Source organism: Apus apus, chromosome 20 (genome assembly GCF_020740795.1).
Source record: "Apus apus isolate bApuApu2 chromosome 20, bApuApu2.pri.cur, whole genome shotgun sequence".
Classification (NCBI taxonomy): Eukaryota; Metazoa; Chordata; class Aves; order Apodiformes; family Apodidae; genus Apus; species Apus apus.
In genome coordinates, this window is record NC_067301.1 from 997,428 (window position 1) to 1,009,761 (window position 12,334).

Sequence of the window (12,334 nt, forward strand, 5' to 3'; positions counted from 1 at the left end):
TCAGAAATTTCTGCCACAGTTCCCAGATACTCTCAACGCTGATAGGATATCAGGTGGAAAAACCCTGGGAGACCCACAGTTGATGTCTCCGTGGCCCCGCACAGGGCGAGATGTGCCCATTGCCTGCACCTGCAGCCGCCCCTCCAGGGAGGGCTCTACCCCAGACCCCTCTGGGGAGCAGTCCAGGCCCTTCCAGCAGCTCGGGAAGGCTCAGTGCCACCGTCCCCTCCCCAACAGACCTGCTGAGCGTGGCTTCCTCTGAAAGCAGCAGCTCGGGCTGGCAGGTCCAGCAGAGCTGGGGAGCCCCCCCAGCCCCACAGCACAGGCAGAGCGATGGGCTCGCGGGGCACGGACACAACCTGAACCATGGATGATGTGCACAGTACACCCACAACCCCAGCCACACCCCAGGCTGAAGATTCCTGGGATCACAGACTGGACCATGACTGCAGGCAACATGGCCTCACATTCCAGAAGCTTTGCACGGTGCCAAGAAGTTTTGTTGGGAGCAAAGGATCAGATGGTATTTCTGTGGGAGCAAAGAACTTCAGATTCTCCTGGGGGTTCAATTAAATGGGTTGAATTCACCCTTCCCTGGTAGAACTCCAGTGACTATGTCAGAATTGCACCAGGGACAGGTCACACGTGGCTCTTTCCTGACTCCTTCCCTACTCAGCAGGGCTGGAAGGCAGTGCCACCACAGGGTTCCACGCCTGCATTGCTGCCTGGGCTCTACTGGCTCGTGATCCTGTTTGGGGATGTTAGAGGGGCCAATATTTGATTGCACTGTTGCAATTCATGTCTTGCTCATGCTATTCCTACAGACTGTGAAATCCTGGGGCTGCATCAGGGTTATCCAGTTTTGGAGAGGTTCATTCCGATAAATTAGAAAAGAAAAAACTCTGGAGAAACAAAAATGCAGGACTTGTAGGTGGGATGCGACAGGTTTCCTTCTCAGCCAAAAGTCCAGACGACTCCCTGAGGCCCTCTTATCCATCTTCTGCTTGCTAGGATTTTTGCTAGGATAATTGCAGCACCACCGCCTCCTGGCTTGGGACTCTGGCCAGTGCCTTGTTGACCTCTCAGAGGTGGTTGATGGGGTTAAAGGTCCCCGACTCTGAAGCTGCTCCTGCCATGTCCAACCAAGCACCCAGAGAGTTCTGGGAGGACGTGTGGAGGGGAGCGTTCTCAGACAGGGACAGCATCATTGCATAAGCCTGGAGGAGAAAAGAGGAGTGCAGAGAACACGTGTGAAGGCAGAGGCAGGACAGGCTGTGACATCTGTAACATGATCTAACCACATGGGGAACACAGCCCCACCAGCAGCCTTTGGCCTGGGCTAAGGGTACAGCCACAGCCAAGGGTGACCCCATCACCCCAACCACTGAAATTTGTCAGAGTTTCCAGACAGCTGTAGAGTTAGCTAGGAGAGGCAGTCGTTCCCACTGGCTTTTATAGGAGTACAACCCTCAGTAAAGCAGGGCCCTCAGTAGTGCAGCGGTAACGGTGACAACACAACCAGCCACCCAGCTACAGCCTCTCCTCTTAAAAGCTGAGGCTCAGATCTACAGGTCAAGTAAACATTCCTGAGCTGGAGGTGTGTGCTGGAGGGGACACAGCCCTGAGCTGGAGGGGACACGCACGCCTCTAATATTGCTTCCCAGACAGACTCCAAAGGAGTGCTGTGCTGCTCACACCAAGGCTGCTTTGCTGTTATATTTCCTGCACAGGAGATGGTTTGAATTCTTTAAGCTACTTATTGTGATTTGCGTAACTAGTCCTGCACCTCATACACTACAGAATTAGTTCAAAACATAGAAAAACCACCCCCTCCTCCAAGCACAGGCTGGACCTCCCAATGTAGCAGGAACTCAGAGAACAAGCTGTTCCTGGGCAGTTAGTAGACTTGGCATATTAGTAACAGGACAGATGCAAGAGTCAGGCAAGTGGCTTGTGTTTAAATTAGTTTAACACAGAAAAAAACTAGTGTCCTATCTTCAATCAGACCTTCCCCAGCTTCAGTGCTAGCACCTGATATGAAGGAGGACAAGAATTTCTCTAGTTTTGGGTGGTGATAAATCAAAAATCATGTTCTGCTTAGCAACTGCATTAAGCTACTGCTTTGCTGGCCATTTAAAATAGATGATGTCAAGACAGATTCTGTTGCTTGAAGGTTAGAAAGGGACTCCAAGGCAACAGCTGTACTGGCCCCCCAAAAAGGGTTGAATTTGCTCTCTCCAGTCCAGGCTGGTGGTGTAACTTAATTGAACAGCTCTTTTGTGAGAATCCAGATGGGAACTTCATAAAACTATTTTGATTTAACGAAAAAGCAGAAAGCACAAATGGATCTACCCCAGAGCTCCAGATTTTTTTCAGTGCTCCAACAGGTGCTGAGATGAAGCTTCTCAGTGGATCTGAACTGGTCTAGCTCAGAAGGAAGGTTTCCATTTTTGGTTTGTGTTTAGAAACCAGGGAGCTAAATGAGGAAGCCCTCTACACTTGCTGGGCTGCAAGACCTGGAAATCCTGTTTGTTGTCTATTGCACCTTTGTAACCAAACTCAAGCGATACTTTGTTGCTGTTCCTGCACACCAAACTTCCAGTTTTTTAGTAAATACCAACTGAAGACAGATCCCAAAGTAGGAATAAATCACAGCCACAAAAACATTTACACAGACAGAGAAGAACAGACAGATGCCTCTATCTTCTACAAACGGGCATTCTCACAGCACAGGCTAAATGATAACTTGATCTGTCACCTAAAACTGATGCCCACTCCAGTTCTCCTCTGCTTTAGTGTAGTTGCAACACGACACAGTTCCCATAGGATTCAGGCATTACAGTCAGAATTCCTGCTCACTGGAAGGGGAAAACCAACCTGAGCTAAAGCAGGCCAGCTGCTCGCCGTGCTGTCGTGCTGGCAGCAAGCTAGGTAAAACGTTCTGGCATTTACCTACCTGGTTTTTAGCCTGCCTGTACAGAGTCTGTTTTATTGTCTCAGAGTCTAAGGTGGAATTAAACACATCTTTAACTTCAAATGCTTCCTCGGCTGCTTTGCGAAGATCCAGCCCCTTCCCAAAATTCGGCATCTGCTCCAAATCTAACAAGCCGGCTTCGTCCTCCTCAATACACCTGTACCAAGGACCAGGGAAGGGTTGACCTGTTGTTAGCTCATCCCACCATTCCCACCTATCCCATGTGAGTGCTGCTTCCCCAGGCCCTGCATGCACCGTCCAGGGGGGCTCACAAGCCACATGCGTGAAGGGACAGACGGACAGACAGGGAAATGACACAGAATGAGCACAGACAAAGTGGAGAGCAGGGCTACACACAAACAAGCCTTAGTGCTGGAGGGATTTGTGATTCAGCGTGGCTACCATTCACCTTGGTCTCCTGCATGGAGATGTCCCACTGTTGCCTGCTCCTGGACATGCCTGACCCTGTGTAAGGAGCACTGCTGCATTTGCTTGGAGTTGCAATGAAAACAGGGACGTAAGGAAGATACTGCTTGGCACCACGGGACACTTGTTAGAAACACCAGCTGGGAAACTGAGGCAAGAATAAAGCTAAGCCTACACTATGTGCAAGAGGGTGACATCTTAAAGGTGTCTAGAGATGGCTTGACCTTGGAGACAAAAAAAAAAACAACCCTCCCTTTTTCTCAGAGCTCTGAGAACTCCCCACTGGAAGTCAAGAACCTTTTGAGTAGAACAGCACAAACCAGATAGCACAGTGTGCCTCCTGCTGTGCCCTGAGCAGAGTTCCAGAGAGATGTTATCTACCGGACTGTGGTCCTCTGAAAGTGCTGCTTTCTGTGCTGAACTAACTGTCCTCCTGATAAGATCATCTCAAGTCTTGGATGTACATCTGACCACAGATTCTCCTTGCAGCCCACTTGTTTCGTGTTCCCCACCCCATGGTGAAAATGGAATCTCAAGTGAATGCTTCAGTCAGACTGGAGGTATGATACATGGCTTGAAGAACAAAACAGTTGCACTCACAATCTACCACAGGCTCAGAAATCTGAGCCCCATTTGGCTTCTGACAGGGAATGGTCCCCCTCACCTTCGGGTGTGGTCAAAGCTCATGGTGAGAGATGTGGGCTCTTCATCCTCCTCATCCTCAAATGGTCCTCGGGGCTCTGCAGCAGGTGATACCGTTTCATCCTGGGACTTCCCTGTCAGGCTGTCATCATCTTCCTCTTCCAGTTCTTCATCTTCATCATCCACATCTTCTGTTTTCTCATTTGCTAATCCATGACACTGGGAATTGCCATCAATGTCCTGGATTTCTGGCCTGAAATATTTGGTCAAAGGGACAGAAGAAAGAAAAAAAGAAAGAAGTCAAATGTGTCACTCGTGCATTTTCACTCTAATGCACAAATTTGATCATTGCACACAGACCCATGGACAGAGACGTATTTACGTGCATAGACATATTAAACTGCAAGGAAAAGGAAACCCAACATGTTTCAGGCATTTAAAAAAATCAGCCTTCACAGTGTCTTAAGGGCTCATAAGCATGTCAAGGACATACCAACCCAAATGCTTCTCAGACTAGAATTGTGTCTAGTCTGGAGTTAATAGACTAGAAAAGCAGGTGCCTGGGTTCCCTGCATCTGAGCTCTCTGGCCCTGCTGGAACAGGCCACGTGGCTTCGTGGCAGAGGGTAATGGTTCAATCATCACATTTCTAGCTAGAGAAGAAACTGCATTTTCTCCCAGCTATTGTGCTGAGCCCAGGGCAGCATCAGCCCAGGGCAGCACCCAGCCCACCCTCTCCTGCCAGGGGCCCTGCTGGTTGCCCCCACAGGGGGCACCCATGTCTCCCGGGGTCCATGGCTCTCTGGGCTCAGCCCTCCCAACTCCAGTCCTGTTTGAAAAGACAACACTGGGCTCAGAGCTTCAAGTTGAACACACTTTCTCTCCAGGCTGTTACACTGCTCTCTTGTGAGGGTTCTAAATCAAGCACTGCAGGACAGAGGCCGACTGGGCTTTCAACCGAGTTAACAATACATGTCACCAAGTGATTTTATCTGCTTGGCTACCTTTTATCTGCTAAAGTTGATGCTTGATTCATCTCACTATTTGCAATAAAATTTCTGATTTCAGAGAAATATGAATCCTCTTTTTCATCTAAAAGTGCATGGTTGTCTGACTCCGAGTTTGGGGAAGAGGCACTGGTCCCAAGGTGGTTTGTGATGACTCCAGAGTGCTGGCTCACTGGGGGAGAAGAAGAGAGAGCAGGAGAAACAGTAAGGTATTGTCAGAGCTCTTACTAAGGAGAAACACAAAGGAGGAACATTATGCAACAATCCTCTCACTATATATGAATGATTTAACATCCAGGAGAAATCTCATGCACCAAAGCTGCCAAAGGAAGCTCCTGGTTTAACTACAGAGAGAAATAAAGGTGGTGTTTAGCATTTCTGGATGGTATATGCATTTTATCAACCATTACCCATTCCAAAGCTCTTTGACTAAAATTTTCCCATATTTTCCCTCACCTCCCCAGCTGGGATATCACTTAGTTGGCTTCAGCACAAGAACTTCTTCCTTCACTTTTTATCTTAAGGCAAAATCATCTTGAACTTCACACCTTCCTACAAATGCACTTCAGGTTGAAACGCTGGGCAGAGCTGGACGTGTCCCCATCAGCACAGCAGAGGCACATCCCATGAGGTGAGGTTATGCTCCCTGAACAGAGTCCCTAGGAAGTTAGCACCACCAGGGCTATTTTATGGATGGGAAAAGGGCACATGCCACCTGAGAAGAGCCTGGCAGGGCTGAGCGCGTGCAGGAGTTACACACTATGGATAAATGCAGCCTCAGCTGTACACGGAGCTGCCCTTTGGCTTTCGCTCCCTGATGATATTTAGCCTTAAGGATCAGTGCTTCCCATGCAGGCTTCCCAAGGACCAGAGCACGGTGTCTTCTCCCTGCAGTGCCCCAGCAGAACCTCCCAGCCGTGCCCCTTCCTACCTGGAACGTTCTCGTGCTCGTGTTTCTTCAGGTGCCGGTCCAGGTTGGTCTGTTGCCCGAAGCACCGGTTGCACAAGTGACACTTGAACGGCTTCTCCTTGTTATGGATGTTCCGGACGTGCCGCTGGAGGTTGGAGGAAATGCTGAATGACCTGTCACAGTATTTACACCTGAAAAATAGAAGCAAGTGACGAGTGCAATGCGAGGGGGGGAAAAAAACAACACTGAAAAGAAAAATCTGACTATCAGAAAACCAGAAAATGTTGGTCTATAAATCTTTACTCAGCCAAGGAGCTGAGAAACACGGAGCATTAATCATTCCAGACAGATCTGATACTCTTGTTACTCAAGGAGCACAACGAAAGGATTAGGATTAATTAAGAAGCGAGTCCTCCAAACAAATAAGATTTTTAAACAAAATAATTACTTTTCCACACGTGAATGTGAAAATAAGAATGGTGGATTTATTTCTTCCCCCCTTCTCATTTTGTAGGGGAAGTAGGTGAAATATGGCTGCGGAGGGAGGAAAAGGAAGACAGAAGGAGAAGAAAGACAGGAGGTTAAACGCATAAAATAGTTATTAGCATATCCCTACACGACACAGTGATCTGGACATACCAAGACCTCCAGATTTATTTGTGAAATTCCTTGTGCTACTCAAGTTGTAGGCAGCACAGTGTGCCTTTCCAGGCAATTATGGTTATTTTTATAGTACAATAGCTCCCAAGAAATACACTGTCATTTCCAAACAGGATAAGATTTACTCCTATGTAGTGAGTATCTGGTTTATGGATGAAAAAAATGTGGAATGTAAGGAGCCAAGCCAGAATGTTTAGGGAAACTGCTGAGTGAAGAAATGTTCTCTCTTTGAAACAAACCTCTGCAGGACCCATGGTAGATGTCTTGGAAGCTTGTTCAAAGTTGCCACCCCTCCCTCCCTGGATTCAGATTCTCCAAATAAAAACAAGGCTTTGCTAACCCGGGTTCCTTTCCCGGTTCAGCCTCCGCTCCTCTCGCAGCCAGGAGCAGCCCCTGGACTGAAGAGGGCAGCTTCGAGCCACACTCAAGAGCTTCGGTTCTAAAGCTAAAGAAAATCGAGTTCCTCTTCGAATCCACCCGAATCCCTCATCAGATCTCCCTCGAAACACGTCATTTGTACCTCAGATAAAGCTGCTTTCCTCACGGCTCTGCCTCCAAAACCCACGAGTAAAGAGAATCCTTTCTCTGCACCCACCTCTGTGAATCCCCTGCACTTACAGGACAAAATCAAAACTTCTTAAACCCTCCTAATTCCAGGACAAACCCTCTTGCTTCAGCAGAACTGCCCTGTGCTCCTCTAAGCAGAGCAACATCGGTCCTGCTGAGCTGAGCTCCTGGTCGCTAAGGTGGGAAGATGCTGGTGCCTTTCTGCACCCTTTGGGAATGCCAGTGGTGCATCCCCTGAGAGGACCTGACCCTGTGCTGGGGCCCTGACACGTGGACCTGACTCATTCCAGTGTGAAACTGGATTTGCCAGGACACTATGGACAGAGCATTGTCTCCTACAAACACAACAGGTTCAAACGCAGGAAGGAGGTGTGGGTGCAAACAATCTCTGCTGTGAAACGCACACGCCGTTTCCAGATGTGCTACAGCTGTGATTTTTACTTGGGCTCTAAAAATAAATTGATATTATTTTTGGAAATAGCAGATGCATTTATGAAACACTCTCCCTCACTGAATGTTTATGGATTCCATGTCCACCCCTGAATTTCCTACTGTTAAATCACCAAAAAGAATTAAGATATCTCAAATAACAAATCCTTATTATGACTAACCTAGGAAGAAAGCAAAATCTTTTTAAACCAGTTTTCTCAGTTTTCTGAAGTTTTTCATTTTTTCAAAAAACATGAATTGAACAACTCAAGAAAATAAGACATGATTTGAACTTCAGCATGAACAAGCTCAGTTTATACACAGAGAGCTAAAGACACACAGATTTGCAGCTCTTATTCCCCTCCTGTCTGCTACCAGCCCTGAACCTGCTCTCCAGAGCTGCCAGGCTTCAGCAGCTCCTGCTCTTCAGCACTGCAGGAGATGGAAATGCCCAGAACAGCTACCACCCCAGTATCCTAGTTGTCCCACAGCACTTCATAAGAATGGTTTGAGCTGGAAGGGATTGTAAAGATTACCTAGTTCCACCCCTCTGCCATGGGCAGGGACACCTCCCACCAGCCCAGGTTGCTCCAAGCCCCATCCAACCTGCCCTTCAACACTGCCAGGGATGGGGCAGCCACAGCTTCCCTGGGCAACCTGGGCCAGGGTCTCACCACCCTCACACTACTGAACTTCCTCCTAATGTCCAACCTAAATGTCCCCTCTTTCAGCTTTCATCCATTATCCCTCATCTTCTCACTACAAGTCCTTGAAAGAAGCCCCTCCCCAGCTTTCCTGGAGCCCCTGCAGGTACTGAAAGTTTTGCCCAGCTCAGTTCTGCTGGTACCAGCAGCCCCCTCCTCATTTCTGCTGAGGGTTCTCTCTCTGCCCACCCCCAATAGCTCAATATCCTCATAAACCAAACTCTCCTCCCCCGTGGGTGCCCAGGGCCTAGCACAGGGCTCTGCTGTGCCCAGGGCTGCCCGGTGCCCCCCTCAGATCCCCTCATCACTCACACCCAGTGACTTCAAAGGGAGGGTTTGCGTGCGCCAGGCAAGAGCGCGCCGGCCTCCGGGACGTCAGCTCATTTAGATGTTCAGGAAGTCTTTGAAAAGTTCCCTTTGACAGGTCCTCACTCTAACTATGAGCTATGTGGATCCAGGTTAGGGTAGGGAGAAAGGATAAAGAGCTTGTTAAAAAAATAGGAAACAGAGGGGCTTTGGAAAGGAGCAAGAGCTCATGTCTGAAAGCAGAGGGATGAGGGAGACGTCCCGTGTTATTTGTGGTCCCAGAGGGGTCGGTACTCAGATCTCTGCTGGTTTTAATCTAAATAAATGACACAGACAGAGGAACCAGCTTAAATTCAGGGAAGGGGTGAACACAGAGGCAGGAGGAGAATAAAACTCAAAAGAAAAGGTATTTGCTTTGTAAACACACTGACAAAATGTTAGTAAAGTTTCTTCCTTATCAGTTTTGAGTAACACACAAGTGAGCTAAAAAACAGAAAGGGAAACAGAGCTAAGAAGGAGGCAAAGCTGGAACTGGGGAGGGAGCTCTGGAAGGAACTCTGATACCTGGTGTAACACCATTGGAGGGGGAAAAGCAGAGGGCAAACCCCAGGAGGAGTGACTGAGCTCATCCCCAAGTGACTGCACAGCTTGGGAACACCTCAGACCTGAGATTCCACAACACACTTTGAGAAGGTTCAACAGCCTGGCAGCACTGGCAACACTTCACACTTATCTGATGATCAGAGTGAGCTGTACAGACAACTGCAATAGCAAAGCACAAAACACACGGACAAGCACTCTTCCCCCTCATCCCAAATGCCTTTATCCCAGGGATGAGTTGAGGCTGCATTTTAAAAATAGAAAACAAGAAGGAAGAGATTTTGCATTGAACTCCGTGCAATCTGAATCGACATGGTAGATACCAGCTTTAGTTGCTGGTTTCAGCTTAATGCAGATAACAGGGCATGGGGGCCTAAAGAGAAATTAAAGAAAACCCAATTCCAAACAGCCATCAGGAGCCCCAGCCTCACAGGGGGAGCCCCAGCCTCACAGGGGCAGTGCTTTGGGATCGGTGTAATTCAAGAATCAATTAGATGGCATCCTGGAGGGAGGGGGTATTTGAAAGAAGAAAATAAATTACTGCTGAATCAAACAGCTTTTAGTTGTTCCCAGCCTGGGTTTTATGTGGTTGATGTGATTCTGTGATTCCAGAGAACAGAAACAGAACTAAGCAGCAAACCCACACTCACGGTGCACGCGCGTGTTCCCGTGCTCCGAGCAGGAGTTTCCTGCAAACTGCCCCTTCTGCACTTTGCTTTGTAGCCTCAGAACAACAACAAACTCCTGTTCTTTATGACACGAGTTTCTGAGTAAGCCCAACATGATTTTACAAGTTGCTTTCCCTTTACAAAAGGAATTAATTTGCCTCTTTATTGCTCCTGTGCTGTTCATTCCTACTTTATATACCACTAAAGAGACACCTAGGAAGCTTAAGTGCCTTGGTGAAAAACACATCACTTCTCAAAGACAACCAGGAATCCAAAGCAAAGGGCTGTATTTTCTGGCCTGCCTGTTTCTTAAGCTACCTGTGGACATTTGGTCAGTTTACATCAGTGTAAAGAATATTTTAATTCATATTTGGATGAATATGTAACACTGGCAGAGTCAAAGGAAAAAAAAACAATCAGTAGAAAAGTCATAAGAGAGAAATCAGTAAAACACTGAGAAGTCCTTTTACCTCCTTTTACCTGCACAAACTTGGCACTTAAAAAAACAAGCTTTCAAAACAATTATTGCTGCAAAAGTTGGAAATCTCAGTTCTCAGAGAGCAAAAGAAAATCAATGATAACTCAGCTCTTCTGTAAACTTAGGACTGACTCTCAGGAGTGCTATTATAATGCAACATTGTCCAGAAGTCAAACATCTATCACAAAAAACCCACACAGGCCATTTTCTGGGAGAAGACCAGATCAAATAAATCTTTATTTTTCTAACCTTTGTTAAGTTGCAAGTCTCCTTTTTTGGAAGAAAACTGAACTAACAACCCCTGAATAATCGGGAGCGAGCGTTTCAGTCAGAGCAGGGTGCCCAGTGAACACACAGTGTTCATTCAGGGCATATCAAATAACCTCACTGAAAATAATCAGAGCAGGAATCATTCCAAAATATATGTCTTCTTTGGAGAGGGGTTTTAAAATTATTTTTAATTTACCTAATGTCTACACTCCAAATTCTGTATGGCTCTGTATAGAAAAAAAAATGTGGTTCCCTATGTCCCAGGGATGGAGAGCAGCTTCTGGAGCTAAACTAGGAATAAAAATGTGATGTATTTGACCACATGGCCTTTTGCTGCTCATAAATTTGTTTGTTTCTCTTTGTATAACAACTATTACACTAGCTTTGTTGTGAGCTTATGACTGTGTATGGAAATAACATACTATTAGCTACCAAAAATGAACCTGTTTGAATTGTTACTATTGTTTGACAAGGCACAAAACACTTACTCACGTTATGGAAAACACAATGCTTGATTTTCAGTGAGCTCTCCATTCGTCACCCACTCAGTTCTGCTCATTTATGTACCTGTTCTAACACGAAATCAACCAAAGCAGATTTTTTGCCAAAGTGTTTTGTTTTTGTTTTTTTTAAAACTGACTGCAAAACACTAGGAGAAAATATTGTGGGAAAGAATTCCCACTTGGTCTCCATGAGAAATGGTCCCTCACATACCTGTACACACACACACGCTTAAATCTATGTTTTCTGGTGAGTTTTGTTCCAATTTAAAGTGGTTAAGCAGGCACCTGAGCAGCAGCCTCTGCACATGCCCGTGCTGCAGGGCAATGCTGGGCAGTTCCACACAAGGCCAACGGGGCTGGGCAAACCAGACCCTGTCCACAACCAGCTGGAAATCATCACCCAGCCCTCAGCCTGAGACACCCAACTGCATTTTTGTGACCACTCTGACTCTGTGACTGGAGGCAGGACAGTCTCTGGCTTTGACTTTACAGCAGATACACTACAGGGCTTTGCTTTTGTTTTTTGATCCACAGCTCCAGGCACCTCTGATATACATCAGGGAAAGAAGAAAACTCCAGCTAGACCCAGCAGCCAACTCACTGGCAAGGCCTTCAAAACAGCCTGATTTTCAGAGCCATTCAGCACCTTCAGCTGTCCTTGAGATGAATGGTTAATGTGAGTGTTAAACAACACTGGAAATCAGAGCACTCATTTGCCAGCATACATCTAAATATAAGTTAAGTGTCTATCTTCAAGCTGCCAAGCCTGATTATTTTTGGCTGGTCCACATAATATACAATCCCATGAATCACTAGATGTAATGCTGCAGGACTGCAGGATTATGTTGGCACAGCTTTACAGAAAGGAGGAAAAATAACACGGTGGTGAATGAAGCATGTGTTGGGAAAGGGGCTTTGTCTGGGGGACAAGCTCACCTGTAGGGCTGCTCTCCAGTGTGTGTTCGCAGATGCCTTGTCAGGTTTGCTGAGCGTGGGAAGATCTTCCCACAGTACCTGGAGAGCAAAAGCCAAAGGAACCATCAGTGCAGGAACCTCCTGCATCCCAGAGCCCTCACACACGGCAGCACCAGCAGGCACACTCGTGTGGAAACCACTCCCAAAAGCTGGAAACCCCTTTGTGCACTGAGAACTGAGGGCACCTGTGTCCCCAGGGAGGCAAGAACCAGCAGA

The 12,334-nt window shown here is 47.1% G+C and overlaps 1 protein-coding gene across 1 annotated transcript in view; it reads right to left on the minus strand.

Moving 5' to 3' along the window:
- The window catches only part of PRDM16 (PR/SET domain 16), a 275,249-nt gene continuing 262,915 nt past the window's right edge, over positions 1-12,334 (minus strand). The window contains exons 12-17 of the mRNA XM_051637640.1: positions 12,080-12,157; positions 5,980-6,149; positions 5,046-5,220; positions 4,065-4,295; positions 2,957-3,131; positions 1-1,217 (exon numbers count right to left, since the gene is read on the minus strand). Of these exons, the coding sequence (XP_051493600.1) occupies positions 1,083-1,217; positions 2,957-3,131; positions 4,065-4,295; positions 5,046-5,220; positions 5,980-6,149; positions 12,080-12,157 (964 nt within the window). The 3' untranslated portion in view covers positions 1-1,082. The remainder of the gene's footprint in view (positions 1,218-2,956; positions 3,132-4,064; positions 4,296-5,045; positions 5,221-5,979; positions 6,150-12,079; positions 12,158-12,334) is intronic.